This window comes from Thunnus thynnus, chromosome 8 (assembly GCF_963924715.1).
Source record: "Thunnus thynnus chromosome 8, fThuThy2.1, whole genome shotgun sequence".
NCBI classification, from domain to species: Eukaryota; Metazoa; Chordata; class Actinopteri; order Scombriformes; family Scombridae; genus Thunnus; species Thunnus thynnus.
In genome coordinates, this window is record NC_089524.1 from 895,743 (window position 1) to 918,247 (window position 22,505).

Genomic DNA, 22,505 nt, shown 5'->3' on the forward strand with positions numbered 1-22,505 from the left:
TGACTTCAAACCAGCACTGAAATTTCATCATATTTAGGTTTTTAGGTCCCTGGATAAAGAAGTTATTGTTCTGTGTTAAGAGGTTTAATCTTAAGATAATCAGGCTGATTTTAAAATAACAGACCTAAATAAATTCTCATTAATGTTTCCTCTGGAAGTTTCCCAAAATGCAGACTGGTGTCTGCAGCTGAATATTCTCTGCTGCGACGAATCGGTTTGAAATGCTGCTGTCATGGAGGATGAGGCTTTTTATTTTAACAAATCAGTCTCACTCATTCTGAGCAGCGTTGGCCGGCTGCAGGAAGAATGTCCGAAAACGTCACGAAGGCGGGGGATGACCAGGACTCCATCCGTCCAGCCAAAGAAGGGATTATCGCCTCCTGACAGTCCGTTTGAAGTGTGAACGCCTTCAGAGCGCCGCAGCACAGAGAGGATTTGGTTAATTACAAAGTGCCACTCATGATCACCGCAGGGCGTTTCTTCTTCATGTTCCTGTCAGCCGCCGCAGGATCACTTATTATGAATGAGAGTCAAAACTAAAAGCCAGCTGGGTCAGAGCTGCGACGCTTCATTAATAAACCAGCAGAGAGGAGGAATCATTTCAAATTCGGAGGTTAAATTCACCTTCACCTCCAAAAGAAACTCAGCCCAGTGAAACAGGCTCTGACCTGATCCAATCCAGTTTTAATCCGAGTAATTTTAAATCAATTCCACAGATCTATACAAACAACAGCAGCACGACAAGAGATTAAAACAATCAATACAAACACAAAAAAACATGATCAAACCTGTTAACCAGTCGTGGTTACTGAGACGATAAACATCAACCAAGGGATCAATGAACTGATGAATTGATTGGAATTTGTGATTGATTTCTTTTAAGCTTCTGAAAAACCACCTGAGCAGGTAACAAAGAGGACAACATTCGACATCTGACAGACTCTGGTGACCAATCAGAGCAGTTTTATTGTTTTTATTGTTTTCTGGTGTTGAAGTTGAACATCAACAGAGTCATAACTTTTATTAGACATGACCAGCAGGACCAGAAGGACTTGGCGCCATGTTGAGGTGCCTTTGAGCAAAGCAGACCCATCATCATGATTGTTATTGACCAATTTTGTTGATTAGAAAATGTTTTGAAGACAGAAAAACCAGATCAGAGCTGAAATCTTCCAGGAGGGTCAAGAACCGGACCACTGGACCGCTGTGGTCCACCAAAGAAAATCTTGGTTGACTGAAATCGTACCTACTCTTCAACCAATCGATTGGTCGATGGGGAAAAAAAGTGACATTCATCTAATATAATAAACAAGCCAAGTTAGCCCTCCGAGCTAATATTTGCTAACTACGCTAGTGATGTAGCATAGTTAGCACGTTACATCGTTGGTGGGTGATATCTAGTGTTAGAAACATTTTTGCCAACACTAGATATCAAACAAAAGCCAGAGACTGTATCGCATTAAGTTGCTGTGAGCTGTGAACTCTCCACTTCTAAGCAAAAGGCAGAAGATAATGTTATCTCGGAGTCTGACAAGCCCGAGCTGCTCCTGCCTCGCTAAACTGTTGGGAGTTGGAAGCCCTGGACATGGCGCCCGGGGTGGGTCCTAGCACAACACCAGAGATTGTCCAACCAATGAGAATTTGGTTGTACAGGAGCATATGGACCAATCAATCGACCGGAAGACTATGGCCCTACTGATGTCAAGGCGAGGGGTGGAGCTTACCTTTGTGGGAAAGGCAGCGGATGCTCTGTTTGCTTTGGATGTCCCAAAGTCGAACCGTCTCATCGTGGGAACCCGAGAGGAGGAGAGTCCCATCCATCGACACCGACAGGCAGGTCACCAGGTTCCTGAGGGGACCAGACAGTTCAGAACATCTACAGCCTCATCAGTAAACAGACACCAGGTTCCTGAGGGGACCATTTCTAATTTCAGAAGTACAAATTGAGATGTTTTATATGTAAATGCCTAACAGTTGACACACCCGGAAGTTCACACGTTACCGAAAATTTAGAGTCAAAACTCTCACAAGTCTAATACATTTATATTCACAGATATTTATTGAAATGTGGTTATACATATAAAGCCCCAGAGGCAGTGCTGTTGTACTGTCCAGTAAAAACATGAAGCTTCACTTAACATTCAGATAAACTAATGTGGCAGCTACAGTTATTATATTTCATAAGTGAGACCAACATTTATCTTCCAAAAGCCTCTTGCTTTTCATTTTGGCGCCCATGTTAACAGGTTAGAGCAGCCATATAGAGATTTGGGGTCTTGCCTATTTTTTCCACATGACGTACGTGATTCTCAGCAAAAACAGACAGGGGAAATGATCTGTTGACAGTCATATTGACATAGAGTATACGTCAAAATATGTCACAGACATGAAGTGTCACCACTGTGATCAGCCTGAGTGCTGCAGCCAGGGCAGGAAGCCTCTCTGGCGGGGAACTCCAGCACAGAGAGTCTGTGACACACGGAGCTTCTTTTCTCGACTCCTGCTTGTTTTCTGTGATATTAGTTGAAACCGGAGCTCCTGCCTGTTGTTTCACCTGCTTCCAGACGGAGATTTGGTGTTATTACTTTCCTTATTTGTTGTCAGTTTCCCTCCTGACAGTTTGGAGGTTTGTTTGTCGGTGTGTGTTTGGCACGTTTGGGGTACTTGGTGTCGTCTGGAGGGATTTTCTTCACTTGCAGTGGTGACAGCGGGGGTTTAACTGGCGGAATAATCAGTATAATCAATAAAAAAAAACCTGTCCTGTGTGAGGAGCTTATGTGTCTGACACAGAAGTATCCCCAACCAGACGCCACCAGGCTCGTCAGAAAGAAAGCCGCATTCACCTCACATATTATTTATTTATTTTTAACAATTAAGCCCACGCTTCGTAACCTTTTACTGTCTAAACTAAATATAAATGAAATTTATAATGAAACGATATGAAACATTCTATGATTTATGGCCATTATCAAAAGGTTTCAGTGTCAACGCAACTGTTTTATTATCATCTCCACTGTTTATCAATGACCTTGCATGTTGATGAATATATGAAACATAACTAGTAGATAAGATAAATGGTCTGCAACCAAAGGTTAACTGCATTAATTAATGAATTAATTAATTTGAAAACATCTTACAGTCTCCTGCCTGTATGAGAATAACAAAATGAGGGGAGAAGGACTGCTCCGCTGTGTTATTAACATCATGTCTCCAGCAGTAGAGAGCAGCCTTTCTGCTCCGCTGTTATTAACATCATGTCTCCAGCAGTAGAGAGCAGCCTCTCTGCTCCGCTGTGTTATTAACATCATGTCTCCAGCAGTAGAGAGCAGCCTCTCTGCTCCGCTGTGTTATTAACATCATGTCTCCAGCAGTGGAGAGCAGCCTTTCTGCTCCGCTGTTATTAACATCATGTCTCCAGCAGTAGAGAGCAGCCTCTCTGCTCCGCTGTTATTAACATCATGTCTCCAGCAGTAGAGAGCAGCCTCTCTGCTCCGCTGTGTTATTAACATCATGTCTCCAGCAGTGGAGAGCAGCCTCTCTGCTCTGCTGTGTTATTAACATCATGTCTCCAGCAGTGGAGAGCAGCCTTTCTGCTCCGCTGTGTTATTAACATCATGTCTCCAGCAGTAGAGAGCAGCCTTTCTGCTCCGCTGTTATTAACATCATGTCTCCAGCAGTGGAGAGCAGCCTTTCTGCTCCGCTGTTATTAACATCATGTCTCCAGCAGTGGAGAGCAGCCTCTCTGCTCCGCTGTTATTAACATCATGTCTCCAGCAGTAGAGAGCAGCCTCTCTGCTCCGCTGTGTTATTAACATCATGTCTCCAGCAGTGGAGAGCAGCCTCTCTGCTCCGCTGTTATTAACATCATGTCTCCAGCAGTGGAGAGCAGCCTCTCTGCTCCGCTGTTATTAACATCATGTCTCCAGCAGTAGAGAGCAGCCTCTCTGCTCCGCTGTGTTATTAACATCATGTCTCCAGCAGTGGAGAGCAGCCTTTCTGCTTGTCTAAAACGCTGAGCGGCCGCAGGGTTTCTGAGATGAAACAGACTGAACACTGTGTTATTTTCCTCTTGTTTTCTTTTCTCTTTTCTTCTTCTCAACTCAGAGTCAGTTTAGGTTGTTTAATGCTGCAGTGTGTGTTAATCAGCTGGTCTCGTTTGTTGCTGCTGATCGCTGCTCCGCTCTGTTAACGTCAGTCTCTGAGTGACTCGCAAAGGTAATTATTTACTCATTTAATCAAAAAAAAAAAGCTTACAACCGATGTCTTTTTTGCATATGAATTACAAGATAGCTGAAGATAACTGTAGTGTGTGCTGTAGACGGTCTGGAGGCTGCGCTGCCATCGCAACATCATCTACATCATATGCCTGGACATCAATAATAGGAACTGATAAGCTCGGAGACATACGATTCTGATGGATCTGACAATTAGGAACCGGTTCTTAATTCTCAGCCCTAGTCCACACAGTCAGCTCCCAAAGCATGCTGGGTAAAACAGCCAGAGCAAGAACACTTTGGGTCATTTGGTCTGTGCTTGGCTAGTTGTCCGGCTGTGACTGATGACGGGAACAGGAACACAAGAACAGATCGAGGAAGGCCTGAAGTTTCTTTTGTTCTCGTTCGTTCAGATTTTTGAAACAACAGAACATGAATCTTTGTTCTAAATGTTTCCTGCTGAAAGCGAGATAAATAAAGTTCTTTATATTTTACATCTGTGATGTTTCCTGGAAGTAAAAACGACCTTTTACCTACAAGGTTACTTCAGAGCAGTGACACCTGAGTTAAACATTCAGCAGATCTTTATTTAAAACAAACACCTGGTCTGGCCTCAGCTCACCTGTGTCCTTTGAACACTTGGTTTCCATCGTTGTCAGACTGGAAGGATTTGTCCCGGCTGAGACTCTGCAGATGAAACACAAACAGTTCAAACAGTTAATCTTCATTGATGGCAGCAGAGTGACACAAACAGCAGTTTGGCCTCATTAGCTTCCAGCTCAGGTACGCCGCTGCTCTCTTCTTCTTCTTCTATTTCTGTAACTTAGAGCCTGCTTCCTGTTTTCTGGCTCTGCCGTCTCTGAATGCTTTGATCGATTCCTTTAATTACATCAATTTAAGATTAAGTTGCATCGGACGAGTCTGAAACCAACAAACATCTTGGCAGCGTCTCCTGATTGCTGACCAACAATCACAGAGGACACAGTCCTCCGTCCTGCTGCTCATCACATCCTCTCCGTCCACATCTCTCAGCGAGGACGAGACTATTGCTGGGTGATAAAACAATAACAATAATTATCTTGATATAATTGTCCTCAATAGAAATATAACAAATGTTTGAAAAATATTGGATATGATTAAACTGAGGCTGGCTAACTGCTGCTACCCGCTGTGGAGCCTCGCCTCCATCACACCAAATAAACTACATTTATTACATGTACAGAAATGAGACAAAACGCTTACTGCAGCACATCACCTGGGCAGGTGATTTCTGTAGCGATGTGCTGTGGCTGCTGTAATTTAAATGCTCATGTTATGTAATTAACTTTGAACCATCTTACATGTTCACTGTATCACACTGCACTTAATTTCTCTATTAAGATTTTTTTGTTGAGGAAAAAAAGACTGAAAAGGGATTTTACTTAATCTTCCTCATACATATTTTGATGTTGAAAACATTTTGAATGTTCTACATCAGATTTGTGAAAGAGTCACATTGTCCGACCATTAGGAATAGTTTAAAACCATTAACTGTCCGGTTTCTTCAACTTTCACTCCGGAGCCAAAATGAGCCTTTAAACTGGAAAGAAAAAATGATTTGACTGTGGAGGTGTTCAGCTTTTTTCTTAAAGATGGAGAGGGACTCAACCACAGAGGAGAAGAGTCTGGTGCCTTTCGCTGGCAGAGCGTAGTGAGCGGGAGGGAGCGTAGACCTAAATGAAGGAGTTCAGGTAGGCGGGAGCTGTTTTAGTTGCTGTTTCGTAAGCGAGTGTCAGGGTTTTGAATTCGATGCTGGCAGCAACTGGGAGCCAGTGGAGGGAGATGAACAGCGGGGTGATGTGTGCTGTTTTGGGCTGGTTGAAGACCAGACGAGCTGCTGCGTTCTGGATCTGCATGTCGAGATCCGTGCTGAGACCGTGAGGTCTTCTGGGTATCATCAACATGGCAACGGTGCAGAGATGTAACAAGGGTATATTAGGTGGGATTTACACTAGCCTTGTGTTTAATTTATTATCTACAGTAGATAAATGTTAAAGTTTTGATGTAAACTATGTAAGTCAAAACTTCAGCTTTCATCAGGGGGGCCAAATATTTTTGCTGGAGGGCCAGATTTGGCCCACGGGCCACTATTTGCCTACCACTGCCCTACATCATCATCTAAAGATATGACCTTAAATCAGTTATGTCACATACACATCTATAAGAGGCCTCAGTCTGATCTATGTTAGTAGTATGTTGGTTGTGGCTCGTAGTGATGAACCTACAGAGAATTATCAGTGACTCTGCAGCTTTATAGTGAGTTTCAGCTCATTGTTTATCTGTCCAGCTGTAACTTTACTGTTTTGGTTCACTCTCAGCGTCTCATAGCGTCGTTTTGGGCCGCAGCAGACAGACAGTTAGACCAGTCAGCTGTGAGCTGAGCAGCTTTAAACGTCATCACAGACTGAAGACAGAATTGGTTTGTTTTCTCAGTTTAAGTAATATTTGTTGTATGAAGAGCTCCAGTTCAGAGTACAGAGCAGCTTTAAACATCCTCAGAGACTGAAGACAGTATCATGAGGTCGGGGGGAGGACGGGGGTGTTTATGGGAAACGAGCTCACTCGTTTGTTCAGAGGATTAACTCGGTGAAGCACAGAGCTTTAAAATGCAAATCTGCTGTGAAAAAGAAACAACAGCATGTTGAGTCGGTGGAAGAAGAAAAGATGGAGAGACGGTGAATGAATAAAGAGTCGGATCATCACAAACGCATCGTCATTCCTCATCCACATCATTACACCCGACAGCTTCCTCTTGACATTTACTACTATCTTCTGTTTTACTTACAGAACAGACTCAGACAGGATCGTCTCTGATCAATGAACTCATCACACTCCAAACAGTTGAGATACAGATATTAACACACAACTGACTTCATTCTGCTGAAATAACGTCAATCTGATCAGACTGAAGAGTCTACAGAGGATGGAGGATGAATACGTAGGACGAAGGATGAATACGTAGGACGGAGGATGAATACGTAGGACGAAGGATGAATACGTAGGACGAAGGATGAATGAAGGTGGGAAGAAAGGACACCGGCTGTAGGAGACAGGATGTCATGATATATATATATATATATATATATAGGAGATAGAAGGTAGGATGAAGGGTGTTTGAGACAGGAGGATATAGTGATGTAGGATGGCAGGACAGTAGGATGGTAGGACATAGTGATGAAGGATGGTAGGACTGTAGGATACAGTGATGTAGGATGGTAGGACAGTAGGATATAGTGATGTAGGATGGTAGGACTGTAGGATATAGTGATGTAGGATGGTAGGACTGTAGGATATAGTGATGAAGGATGGTAGGACAGTAGGATATAGTGATGTAGGATGGCAGGACAGTAGGATATAGTGATGTAGGATGGTAGAACAGTAGGATATAGTGATGTAGGATGGTAGGACAGTAGGATATAGTGATGAAGGATGGTAGGACTGTAGGATACAGTGATGTAGGATGGTAGGACAGTAGGATGGTAGGACATAGTGATGAAGGATGGTAGGACTGTAGGATGGTAGGACAGTAGGATATAGTGATGTAGGATGTTAGGACAGTAGGATATAGTGATGTAGGATGGTAGGACAGTAGGATATAGTGATGTAGGATGGTAGGACTGTAGGATGGTAGGACAGTAGGATATAGTGATGAAGGATGGTAGTACTGTAGGATATAGTGATGAAGGATGGTAGGACTGTAGGATGGTAGGACAGTAGGATATAGTGATGAAGGATGGTAGGACAGTAGGATATAGTGATGTAGGATGGTAGGACAGTGGGGCAGTAGGATGTGAGGGTGTTGTGATAAATGCTGTAAAGACTCACCTGGCTGCACAGAGACACCTGGAAAATGTTGCCGTCACTGCCGCCACAGAACAGGAAGTACTCGCAGGGGTCAAAGGTCACGGACATGATCTCCACATCAAAGAGGACAGACAGGAGCATCTCACCTGAGGACAGCTCCCACAGCTGGACACAGAGACAGCAGAGTCAGATGAAAACATGGCTGCCAAATTTAACTGTCCTCCTCCAGAACATATAACATGAAACATATATCAAAGAACATATAACACAGAACATATCATATATCATAGAACATGTATAGAACATGGAACATGTTTATCTGTGTGTTACATTGTGTTTTTATATGTTGTGTCAGGGAGCTCTTACAGCCACTGTTGTCTGCATGTAAATAAAGTTTATTCAAAGAGAGAGAGGGAGGTACAGTCCTGATGACTGGATGTGGTGTGTTTTTGCTGCCAGCTGACCTTTGACCCCTGCCCCCCCCTTCAGCTCAGTGAATACAGCTGGCTCTGCAGAACACAGACTGTGTTTCTGTTCCAGACTCCACTTAAAAATCTGCTAATTTGAAGTGCGAGCAGCTGCGACGCCTCGGCTCGCGTTCAACACCGTCCCGACCATCCGTTATGTGATGTCACAGCGAGCTGACGTGTCATTACCGAGACTCCGCCTCCTGTGATTTATGTCAGAGGGGATTTTACCAAAATTAAAAAAGGATCTGAGGACGGTGAGAGGAGACGCTCCCTGGAAGATATTAATCAGTGATCAGCGGTGATCAATGACATCACATTTACACCATCTGATTGGTTAAAACTGATCCTGCTGAACAAACTAAACATTTATATACAGTATATATACACACTAATATACACTACAGCCTATATATTACACTAACTCATATCTATACTACATGTGCCCCTTCATATACACTCTATATATTACATATATAATTATAATTTATATAATATTAATATAAGTTTATATAACATATATCAACTGGTCCAAAAAAGAAAAACAGCAAAGATGAAAATGAAGGTTTGTTCTGTCAAACAAAAGCCTCGACATGCAGGAAGCAGTCGCACCGACAGATTCCTTCTTTAAAGCACATACGAGTTATTTAACATTTACGATGTTCATCATTTTTCTCGTACTTAGAATTTTCTCTGACGTACAAACAAACTTTTCGAGTTGAGAGTTATAATCCCCTGATCTTAATGAATATGGAGTTTATATATAGGGTGCCAAAATAACTAAAATTAAATATATAACTAAAATAAACAATGCAAAATTTATATTCTGTTTACCATCTTTTCATCATCATGGCTGCCAATTTATATAAAAGGTTTTTAGATTTTATGATGTTTATGGACATATTTTGGCGCAGCAACCTTTAGATGCCAGATGTTCGTGTCGGTAATAAACAGCAGCCAGATGTTCGTGTCGGTAGTAAACAGCAGCCAGATGTTCGTGTCGGTAGTAAACAGCAGCCAGATGTTCGTGTCGGTAGTAAACAGCAGCCAGATGTTCGTGTCGGTAGTAAACAGCAGCCAGATGTTTGTGTCGGTAGTAAACAGCAGCCAGATGTTCGTGTCGGTAGTAAACAGCAGCCTGCAATGTCAACGTCTGTCCACTAACGGTGGTTTGGCCACTGACAGGCTCAGATTATTATTATAAGTGACAGCATTCTGGAAAGAACCACACGGAGAAATCAAGAAGTCTCTGAAATCCCAGCAGAGTTGAGTTGTTGTTGAAATCAGTTGAATATGGAGCCATGACAGAGTCGGACAGAGGAGGTTGTTGTGTCCGAGTACAGAAAGCACAGCTAGAAGTCATGGTTGAATATTTAGCTGATAATAATAATAATAATATTCTCAAGGACATTTCTCCTTGAGCGAGACTTGGTGAGACACGATAACAAACATTATTCATTTACATTTATTCCTCCATCATGTAGCCAGACACTTCTAATAACAATCTCAGCCTGTCAGTGGCAAAAACACTTTTAGTGGACATTTAAAGTTTCAGTAGAGTTTAAATGTCATTTCTTTGTGTGATCTGAGACTCAGCTGATTATTGTTTTTCATTTTGTTTCTGTGCGATCAGTCGTTGTCGTTGTTCTCATCAGCTTTATGGTCTCCATAACTCCCTGTTCTCAATAACGACACGTTGGCAGTAACGTTGTGCTCTGGATAACGCTGCGTTATCTGTAACATCACAGTCATATTCTCATTGACGTCTCAATAACTTTACATCGTTGATAACATCACGTTCTCCATCAGGGAAGTGAAAAGCTTTGCTGTCACATTCCTGGTGACGCGCTGCTGTGAATCAGAGGAGTCTGAATCTGCTGTGAGATCAGCAGCTTCATCGTCTCCAGCGGATCAAACTCTGCAGCTTCCAGAAACATCGTTCAGGCGAAGTGAGAAGTGAATAAAGTCAAAGAGGTGAAAGTCTGAGCTGTAAAAACCATGAATCATTCTTTATCTTCGAGGAGACGTCAGTGACCGACATCCTCACCTGCCGCACCTTTCTGATCGTCATGACGACCATCAGAGTATCTCCGCCGCCACCCAGCAGCTCCGTAACGACCTCATCCATCACCTGAGCGGACACGAGGTCGGCCATGACGGTTCTAACGCTCGGTAACACGAGATATCAAGAGTCACGTTCAACGCTCGTTAATGTGGATCATCACTAACGAGTCCCAGCAGGAAGTTCAGGCTGCTTCATTTCAAACCAGACGACGACGTTCCACACAAAAACTCCAACTGAAGGATTTAATCAGCTTCCTTTAACTATCCAACTAAATCATTCTACATATACAGATAAACTAATAACAGTAACAATGACAAGTTCAACATGAAGCTGAAAAACTGAAGGTTCAAATATTCAAGATCTTTGAAAATCCCTAAATGAAAATAATGTTAATGGTTAAAAACATCAAACTAAAGCATGTCGCCTGATGAAACATAAAAACAAACTGATTTAAAGGACAAGTTCACATTTTGAAGTGTCTTAAACCAACAAAGCTGTTTCTCTTGCTGTAATCATTCCTCCTGTTCATACTGACCATTAGAAGATCCTTCATAATGACCTCATAATGGAAGTGATGGAGGACAAACACAGTCCTCCTTCTGCGCAAAACTGTATTTAAAAGTTGATCTGAAGCTGATATGAAGCTTCAGACGTTAAGTCTTCCAGCTGTTCCTTTTCTGCAAAGCATTGTGGGTCTGTAAACAGCGCTGAAGCCGCCGTGACCTGAATCCAAACTCAACAACATGAATGATTCTATTTATAGAACAAAGTGATATTATGAGTTTTACAAAAAAGCGTTCTGAGCGTTCGTTTGGCCGGTCGGCGTCCGTCCCAGCGAGGCGACGCACCAATCAAAGACTGAAGAGACACGAGCGTCCACCAATTACACTCAGAGCCTCTGGGAGGAATTATCAGCACTGGGCTTAATTCACTTCCTGTTCACTAACGCTGCAATAACACAAAGACGTCATGTTTCATGTCTCTGATCTGTTTCCATTTCTCTTTTATCCTCAGTTCAGTTTGATTCTCTGACACTCGGCTGGTCGTTAAGACAGGAAACAGCTGACGATCAGCCGACATAAAGAAACAACAAACCAGACCTCATTAAGAAAACGTCACATTGAAAGAAACGAGCGGCTCGTTAGTGTCTCGGAAGACTTTTGTATCTGAAACTCTGACAGCAGAAACGAGCTGCTCTCCAACAACGAGGCGTCACTCTGCACAAAATCACTGTGACCGTTTCTAAAACTAAAATACAACAACACATAAACTCAAACTGTAATTAACGCTGCATTCACGTCATGTGGGACATCAGCAGCTTCCAGATGTTTAATAGTGCTGGACGAATCCATTAAATATCAACTTTATAACTCTTTGGACCGTTTATGATGCTGCTGCTGTGAGTTTGATTGTTTTTCCTCTCTGGGATCAATAAAGTCATCTGCGAGACAGTGAACTCGTGAAACACTGACAGCTTTACAATGAATATTTGGTTGTTGACAATCAGATAAAAGTTTTCTCTCCTCAGATTATCAGCAGAATATTTCAGTGTTATCTCCACCAAACACACATGTTTGTTTGTAAACAGGAAACGCTGATGAAATAGATAGAAAGAGTCAGTGTAAGGTCACTTTTCATCTGAAGGAACTTTCAGCTGCTGTGTGTTTCCTGTTTTTAGATGTTAAAAACTACCAGTAACCACACGGAACAGACGTTATATACCAGTAACCACACGGAACAGACATTATATACCAGTAACCACACAGAACAGACGTTATATACCAGTAACCACACGGAACAGACGTTATATACCAGTAACCACACGGAACAGACGTTATATACCAGTAACCACACGGAACAGACATTATATACCAGTAACCACACAGAACAGACGTTATATACCAGTAACCACACGGAACAGACGTTATATACCAGTAACCACACAGAACAGACGTTATATACCAGTAACCACACGGAACAGACGTTATATACCAGTAACCACACAGAACAGACGTTATATACCAGTAACCACACAGAACAGACGTTATATACCAGTAACCACACGGAACAGACGTTATATACCAGTAACCACACAGAACAGGTGTTATATACCAGTAACCACACGGAACAGGTGTTATATACTCAGTCTTACCTTGACAGTTTGGTCTAAGGAGGCGGTGGCGACTCTGGCCTGAGCTCCCATCAGGCCACAGTGCAGGTCTGTGATTGGTAGAGAATGACGGGACAGGATGTGACGTGGCTCAGGGGTGTGGTTTAAATCCAGCTGGATCACACTGCAACACACACAAAACAATGAGAGTCAGTCAAAATGTCCTCAGACTGGTTCCCATCAGAGTAACTGTGTTTCTGCTCAGGTTTAAATACAGTGAAGTCGACTAAACTCCTGTTTGAACTGACGTGTATCAACCATCCAGTGTGATCGACTCTTCAGCTGTCAGCAGCCAATCAGGAGAGACGCGCTAGTGACAGATGTTTTAGTGACAGATGTTTTACTGACAGATGTTTTAGTGACAGTAGATGTTTTACTGACAGATGTTTTAGTGACAGTAGATGTTTTAGTGACAGTAGATGTTTTAGTGACAGATGTTTTAGTGACAGATGTTTTACTGACAGATGTTTTAGTGACAGTAGATGTTTTACTGACAGATGTTTTAGTGACAGTAGATGTTTTAGTGACAGATGTTTTACTGACAGATGTTTTAGTGACAGTAGATGTTTTAGTGACAGATGTTTTAGTGACAGATGTTTTAGTGACAGATGTTTTAGTGACAGATGTTTTAGTGACAGTAGATGTTTTAGTGACAGATGCTTTAGTGACAGATGTTTTACTGACAGATGTTTTAGTGACAGATGTTTTACTGACAGTAGATGTTTTAGTGACAGATGTTTTACTGACAGTAGATGTTTTAGTGACAGATGTTTTAGTGACAGATGTTTTAGTGACAGTAGATGTTTTACTGACAGATGTTTTACTGACAGATGTTTTAGTGACAGTAGATGTTTTACTGACAGATGTTTTAGTGACAGATGTTTTAGTGACAGATGTTTTAGTGACAGTAGATCAGCTCAGATGTGAGGAAGAGGTCAGATGAAGATGAAAGAGCTTCCAGCAGCAGAAACATGTTTTATTTCTGACTGCAGGTTTCACAAACATCCATCTGAAAGAAAAACTCAGAAAACATGTTTAACATTCAGCTCAGGTTTCCCATCATCCTTTGTTGCACGCTGACATCATAACATCAGAAAGCTGAGTGTGACGCTGGATGTCTGTCTTTGTGAGGACCAGCCTCTGATGGAGAGAACTGTTTGAGGGTTCAGACGGTTTCAGTTACCTTCAGGGGGTCAAAGGTCAGAGCTACAGATGATCAGGTGATCACTGTCACTGTCAGTGAGTTCTTCCTGATTGTCAGAACAAGGCAGGATTCAGCCAATCAGCTTCCTCCTCCTCGACACGACAGCAGCAGCTCAGAGGAGCAGCTGGTCTGGGTTCAGCCTCTGGTTCTGGTTCTGGTTCTGGTGCCACACTACTGCTGCTGTTTGTTTTACATGTTAACAATAAAACTGGTTCTGATCTGAAGATTTTCTTCTTTATAGTCATGATTTGAAAAATAATCAGCTGATCAACAGAAAACCTGAAGAGATCAGACAGAAAGATCCTGAATGCACCTTTAACTGTGAGCTTCTGTTTCCACTGTGGACGTGAAAACTCTTCACTCTTCATGCAGCAACTGTTGTAAACAGCTGCTCAGCTGTTTACCTGTGAACTGTCAGTGTTAGAGCTCCACCTGCTGGACTCTCAGTGTCAAACATCCAGAGTGTAAAAGTCTCTTTAACTGATCGACTAAAATATGTTTTAAAATCAGTTGCTGCTCAGAAATACAGTCAGAATGAACAGATCCTCCTGCAAACAGCAGCGTCGTTGCTGAAGCCAGCAGCAGCTCAGCTCAGCTCCCTCTGGTGATTAAACATCAACACAACTTCAGAGCCAGCAGTGAATCACCAAACAGCTGCACAGGCCAGTTCATCAGATCATGTTGACCAGCTGATCGTCTGGCGCGCTGCTAGCAGCTGATCACCCCGCCAGCGGCTCCCAAAACATCGGAGCAGATTTCTGGTTATTTGTATAAACCGACTGATAATGGGAATCTAAATGTTTCTCACTTGAAAACACATTAAAACTTCATAAAGTGACATATTAATAATCCTAGTCAACAATTACAAGAGTGTGAGCCTCAAAATCTCCCAGAAATGCATTCTGGGATACTTGGCTGTCTGAAGTCCACACAGGTCAGCTCCCAAAGCATTCTGGGTAAAACAGCCGGAGCAAGAACACTTGGCTGGATGTGGACTTTGAATGAGAACAGTAGTCGTGCTGTGACTGATGACGAGAACAAGAACACAAGAACAGACAAGAACACAGATTCCAGTCTGACTGGACCAGGACCAGGACCAGGACCAGGACCAGGACCTAGACCAGGGCCTAGACCAGGACCAGGTGTGTCCTACCTGCACAGACTCCACACCAGAGCCAAGTTGTCTTTTCCTCCAGACACAAAATGGCTGCTGTCATCTGTGAACTTCAGACAGGTGACGTCCTGATAGTGACGACTGAGGACAGACAGCAGCTTACCTGTGGACACCTGACCAATCAGAGAACAGAGAGAGAGAGACATCAGATACACCTGACCAATCAGAGAACAGAGAGAGAGAGAGACACATCAGATACACCTGACCAATCAGAGAACAGAGAGAGAGAGACATCAGATACACCTGACCAATCAGAGAACAGAGAGAGAGAGACATCAGATACACCTGACCAATCAGAGAACAGAGAGAGAGAGACATCAGATACACCTGACCAATCAGAGAACAGACAGATGAATGAATGAATGAATGAATGAATGAATGGTCCTCTTCACACTTGGCATTATCATGTGTCTTAAATAACCACTTGTGATTGGATCTTCCTGTTCTATATGCAAATAACCACCTACATGATTTCCGTTTGCAAAGATCAAACTCGTGGTTGTTTTTAACGGCGGGAGATCAAATCATTCAGGATCTAATATTAATGATGTTTTATCTTCTTCTAAACATCTAGTCGATCAGCTGTTTGATCCTCCTGATGTTGAGCAGCGCAGCAGAAACTGTAATTATCAGCTTGACAGGAAACGATCCACAAACAGAATTAAACATTTAACTTATGAAATATTCTTATTAGACAGACGAGCGAAAAACAAGTTATTTTCTGGTTTTGGTTTAATTTCTATTACAAATGTCAATTTGATGAGAAAAACAGGTCAAACCAGTCGGAGGAAGACGGGACGTTTTTTTAATTCACATGAAAAACATAAAAATATAATAATTCTTTCTCCTGCTATTAAACAATTGAAGGCAGTTGGGGCTATGATGCACTTCCTGTTCTAGTCTGCAGGAAACTAGAGGACGACAGCTGAGGAGACGTCCTTCAGTATGACCCAGACCACCTCCCACTGTGGCCCAGACCACCTCCCAATGTGGTCTGAGTGGTCAGATCTCAATGCGTCTGGGGTGCGTTCACACCTGGACTTTAGAGTTGTCCACTTGTGATCAGATCAGCAGAGACGGATGTTAATAGCAGGTGTGAACAGGACCAATGAAAGCTGCTTTTGTTCCAGATGTTTTTACTGTTTGTTCTTCGCAGCTGAAAAACAGTCTGAGCTGATCATGTGATCATGTGATCATGTGATCAGGTGTGAAGTGTTTTTACTACATTTCAACACTAATCAGAGTATTTCAGGAAAGTTTCATTAATATTGTGACGTTTTAACCAAAGTAAAGTCTGTTCACAGCAACATGAAGCTGATTTATGATATTTGATGTTTAATAGTTTGATCAACTTCCTGTTGTAAGCAGAGAAAACAAACATGTTCACAGCTGTAATCAATCAATCAGAAGAAAATGTTCAGCTTCTCAAAAGTGACACTTTGCTGTTTTTTACATTTTAATTCACAGAATATTAAATATTAATAATTTGATATTAATGAATATATAATCATATTTTGGAGTTTTAGACTGTTGATCAGATAAAACAACAAAAAATGAACATAGAGGAGAAATAGCTTCATATTTATTGATCAGGGATGAAAGTTTATTGGATAGAAATGATCAGAGAAGATAAAAACCATGTGACCTGTTTCTGATGTGTTTTATATGTTATGTGACGTTCTCACTGGAACCCTTTCAGAAAAAAACATCGGAACCACAGAAGAAGAAGCAGCAGCTCACCTCCCACAGGTAAACAGCCTCGGCGACGCCTGCAGCCAGGAAGAGACCGTCAGGTGAGGCGGTCAGACAGGTGACCACACCTGGACACACGATCTTCTGCTGCAGCTGATCCTGGACACCAAACAGGAAGTCACATTTAATTCATTCATTTCCTGTTGACTTTTTCTCTCTTTTTACATTCAATAAAAACTAAATAAAAAACATGACTGGATACAGATTAATAATAACATTAGTCCATACTTTTATATGTTTTAAATTGTTGTTGTTTTTATTTAGCAGCCTGAGTTATAACAGAAAGTTTAGTTTTCTATTGGTCTGTTTCATTTTACGTATACTGAATTTGCGAAAAAATTATAAATAGTCGCACTTGAAAAACTAACATTCTGTCCACTGAGTTATTTTAAAACTAGATTAAAATATCAGTAAAGCAGACAGCTGACTATACAGATGATTACATCATCTGCAGCACGTTAACATGACTGACAGCTTCACACAGAATAAAAGATATAACAACAGCAGTATTACAAACTGATCTCCACATCTGTATAACATCTGGACAAAACAACACACACACACACACACACACACACACGCAGCAGTAACAGAAACTGTGTCACAGACCAGCTGCATAAAAACAGACTTAAGTCTTTGACTTAAGTCTAACTTTAGTCAGATTTGTTTTAGACACTTAAAGCTTCTATATGTAAGAGTCAGAAACTCTTCTCACTAGTGACACCGGTGGCCGTTAAGTGAACTGCAGTCAACATCCTGTTGCTTTCGCTAGCAGCAGCGTGAGACTACAGCAGGTCTTTTTCTTCACTTACACTTCTCATAATAACATCAAAGATCTCTAACGTTGTGTTTTTCACGGTACTTCAGCCTCCCAGTCAGTCAGGTATCCAGTAGGGATGCACGATATTGGATTTTTTTGCTGATATCCGATATGCAGATATTTCTCATTGTTGTAGAATAACAAACCGGGGCTCGGTGCTCCGGTTGGATCCACGTGGAGAGCCGGGGCTAACGTTAGCTGGGAGGCTAGCGGAGCGTTAGCCGCAGCATGACCGGAGGGAAGCACAGCCAGCTAGCCTCCTAGCTAACGTTAGCCTCGGCTCTCTATGTGGAACAGCGAGCCCCGGTTTGTTTCAGGTTAAAGTGGGAAGAAGCAGCTGAGTGAAGTGCAGCCTGCGGAGGAAACACCGGGACCGTCAGGGTGACACAGTCCATCAAGGGAAACACAGTCAGGCGGCGGAGCAGATGGCGACATGTCGGCCTCTCATGATCGGCAGAATTCGCTGATGCTGATATTTCATTTTAGAGCTTTTATCGGCCGATACCGACGACGTGCCGATAATATCGTGCATCCCTAGTATCCAGCTCTTATAAAACATCCATGGACTGACTAAGCATGTCACACATGGCCTGTTGCATTATGGGTGAAATAAGACACAGAAGAGGAAATATGGAGGATGCGACAGCGACACTTAGTGGCGGAAGATCGACACGTTTTACACCTGCTGAAAAACTGAAACAGCAGCCTGCTGGTGGACGTTAATATTACTGTCTGTAAAGACATGACATCATATGAAACAACAAATAATAACAAACAATAACAAACATACAGTTTACTGGGAAAAGAGCTAAATATCACTAAACTGTCTTTACAGCAACACCTGAATGTCTAATGATTGCTTGCGGAAGACTGTCTGTCTTCATCACTGCGTCCTCAGACAGCTGGACTCACTGATATAAATCAGCTCCTCTCTTGTCTTCTTTTGGTGCAAATATCAGTAAACGTGTGTTTTGTCTCCTGATTGACGTTTTATCAGACTGTTGCCATAGCAACACAGCTCTCTCCTCAGGTTTAGCAGAGGAGAGGAAGCTAACTTTCCTTCCTCAAATTCAGGCAATTCAGTTAATAAATCTGCAACAGCCAGGTTTAATTAAACTAGTCTAAACTGATCATCTGAGACCAGACTCAGACCAGGACTAGTCTGGAACTGGAACTGGCTCCAGGCGTGTTGAAAGTGTTCACCGGTACCTTCCTCTGGATCTCCCACACGTTGATGAAGTTCTTGCCGAGCTGGGCGGACAGCATGTACTCCCCGTTGAGGACGCAGAGTGTCCGGGCGGAGCTGTTCCCTCCCCGGTAGGACAGCAGGCTGGAGCCGCTGTGCGGGTCGAACACGGTGCTGTTCCACAGCTGCGAGCCGGAGTCGCAGCTCACTATCACCTCCAGAGGCGCCGCCATGTTGGCTCCGCTACAAACAAACAGCAACACGCTGCACGCGGGAAGCCGGCGTTCTGCTGGACGCTTCCTGACGTCACTTCCTAAACCGAGTGAGTTGTGGGAAATGTAGTAGCGGAGTCGCCGACAAAGAAGTCTTTGTTTGTTTGTTTTTTTTGGGTTGTTTGGTTTTTGTGTAAATAGTTTAGTTGTATTTTACATTATAGAAAAGAATAAATGTGAAATATTTGTATCTTTAACCTCATAAATATGTAAGAACATGTCTGAGGACCGTAAATAAAGACTAAAGTAGAATACAAACCTTAATATCATTAAAATAACATTAAATAAGTATATGGTGCAACATTTCATATATAATACATGTTATTACCTCCGTAGTGTAACATTTGAATGTAACATGTCATGTAAATATAGTACCAGTCGCTGAACTTCACATTCACTTTATAATAAATACTGTATTAAAGCTGCAACAATTAGTTGATTCATCAATTAATCCAAATTCTCTGACTCCAGCTTCTTAAATGTGAATATTTTCTGGTTTCTTTAGTCTCGATGACAGTAAACTGAAGATGTTTGAGTTGTGGACATTTAAGGATCATGTTGGTCTTTAGGAAACACTGACCGACACTTTTCACCATTTTATAGACCAAACAACTAATTAATTAAATGAGAAATAAAAATAAATGACAAGACATTTACATATTTATATATTGAGATATTCAGGAGGATGTATATATTATATTTCTGAAGTTCTGGTTATTAACAACTAATGTATTATTGAAACATTTAGAAACAAGCAGCTACATTCAGCTCAAACTTTGGATCAGAAGCGTTTGTGAATTCAGTGTTAAAGTGTTGTGTTTGTTCTCTGACTGGAGGTTCAGGAAGAAGCAGCTGAGCGACAAACTTCACAGTCAGCAGAGCAGCGTGTCGACGCTTCATTAAGGAGAAAGATGAACCTGATGGAAACAACAACAACAACAAAGATTTACTGTGTATTCTGAGAAACAATCCAACAGTCTGTTAAATGATCCTCCAGACAAGAAGAAGAAGAAGAAATGAGTCATTTAAAGACGTGTGAGAAGGAAATCACATGTTAATGAGACGAATGAAGACTGAAAGCTGCAGGAAAACCTGCAGACGAAGAAGAGTGACGACCAGCACACACACTAACACACACACACACTAACACACACACACTAACACACACACACACACTAACACACACACACTAACACACACTAACACACACACACACTAACACACACACACTAACACACACGCTAACACACACTAACACACACACACACACACTAACACACACACACACTAACACACACACACACTAACACACACACACTAACACACACACACACTAACACACACACACACACACTAACACACACACACACTAACACACACACACACTAACACACACACACTAACACACACACACTAACACACACACACACTAACACACACGCTAACACACACACACACTAACACACACACACTAACACACACACACACTCACTAACACACACACACACACACACACACACACACACACACACACACTCACACTAACACACACTAACACACACACTCACACTAACAAACACACACACACACACACACACACTCACTAACACACACACACACACACTAACACACACACACACACACACACACACACACACACACACACACACACACACACTAACACACACACACACACACACACACACACACTAACACACACACACACACACACTAACACACACGCTAACACACACTAACACACACACACACACACACACACACTCACTAACACACACACACACACACTCACTAACACACACACACACACACACACACACACACACTAACACACACTAACACACACACACACACACTAACACACTCACACTAACATACACACACACTAACACACACACACACACACACACTAACACACACTAACACACACACACACACACACTAACACACACTAACACACACTAACACACACACACACACACACTAACACACACTAACACACACACACACACACACTAACACACACTAACACACACACACACACACACACTAACACACACACACACACACACACACACACACTAACACACACACACACACACACACACACACTCACTAACACACACACACACACACACACACACGCTAACACACACTAACACACACACACACACACACACACACACACACACACACACTCACTAACACACACACACACACACACACACTCACTAACACACACACACACACACACACACACACTAACACACACACACACACACACACACTAACACACACACACACACACACACACACACACACACTAACACACACTAACACACAAACACACACACACACACACACTAACACACACGATGATTGGACGATCCCGTCCAATCATCTGGCGAAACTGAAATTTTGGACACAAAATTGTAATTTTTTTTCAAGCTTTCTTCGTTTTACCTGCTCGAGTAGTTTTCTCTCTGGAGCTGCAGGTTAGTCGATTAATCAATTAGTTGATCAGCAGAAGATTAATCAACAACTATTTTGATAACTGAATCATCTTTTTAGTCATTTTTTAGGCAAAAATGTCAAAAATAATCAGTTCCAGCCTCTGAAATGTGATGATTTATTGATGATTTCTCTTTGTTTTCTGACATTTTATGGAGAAAATGAGGAACCAGTGAATGAAGACAATAACTGGTAGATTCTGCAACACGAGGAAGACTTTGCTTTATTTTAAGGGATCGTTTTACTGATTTACATTTAATATATCTTTAAACTTTTACTTTAAGCATTAAAAGTCTCTTAAACTTTCATCTTGACCTGAAAAGTTCCTTAAAGTTTAATTTCACAACTAAAAGCTTCTTAAAAACCTCTTTAAACTTTAAAAGTGAACAAACTCAAGACGTGAATCCTCAAAACCCCCGAAAAACTTTAAACCTTAAAAAGTGAAAAATGAAATGTATTTTTATATCTTATTTTAATATTACATCTTAAAATCACATGAAACTCACACGTTAAACTTGAATCTGATTATGTTTAAAGAAACAAGAAACACTTTCAGATATTTGAAGAATTTTATGTGAATATTTTTCTCTTCTGTAGTTTTTTTGGTTCAATCGTTCATCTGCAGTCAGGGTCAGGCTTAATATCATGTGATTATTTTCTGTTCATTAAACTTTTATTTGTTAGCTTTAATAAATCAATGACTGACGATCCAATAATCAATGAACCTATTGACACTTCATTAATGACAGCAGTGATCAATACAGAGTCAGATTAAAAGGAAAACACACTTCAACTACTTTTAAACTGAT

At 41.7% G+C, this 22,505-nt stretch overlaps 1 protein-coding gene across 2 annotated transcripts in view; it reads right to left on the reverse strand.

The window, feature by feature from the left end:
- wdr18 (WD repeat domain 18) overlaps positions 1–19,212 on the reverse strand; it is a 33,831-nt gene extending 14,619 nt beyond the window's left edge. The window contains exons 1-7 of one of the 2 annotated variants that reach the window (XM_067596014.1): positions 18,919–19,207; positions 16,878–16,988; positions 15,117–15,250; positions 12,742–12,883; positions 8,079–8,222; positions 4,837–4,901; positions 1,725–1,849 (exon numbers count right to left, since the gene is read on the reverse strand). In XM_067596014.1, coding sequence (XP_067452115.1) covers positions 1,725–1,849; positions 4,837–4,901; positions 8,079–8,222; positions 12,742–12,883; positions 15,117–15,250; positions 16,878–16,988; positions 18,919–19,128 — 931 coding nt within the window. In that variant the 5' untranslated portion in view covers positions 19,129–19,207. Of the gene's footprint in view, positions 1–1,724; positions 1,850–4,836; positions 4,902–8,078; positions 8,223–12,741; positions 12,884–15,116; positions 15,251–16,877; positions 16,989–18,918 lie in introns of both variants that reach the window. The other variant, XM_067596015.1, reaches the window with a different exon arrangement.
- Positions 19,213–22,505: the final 3,293 nt, after the last annotated feature.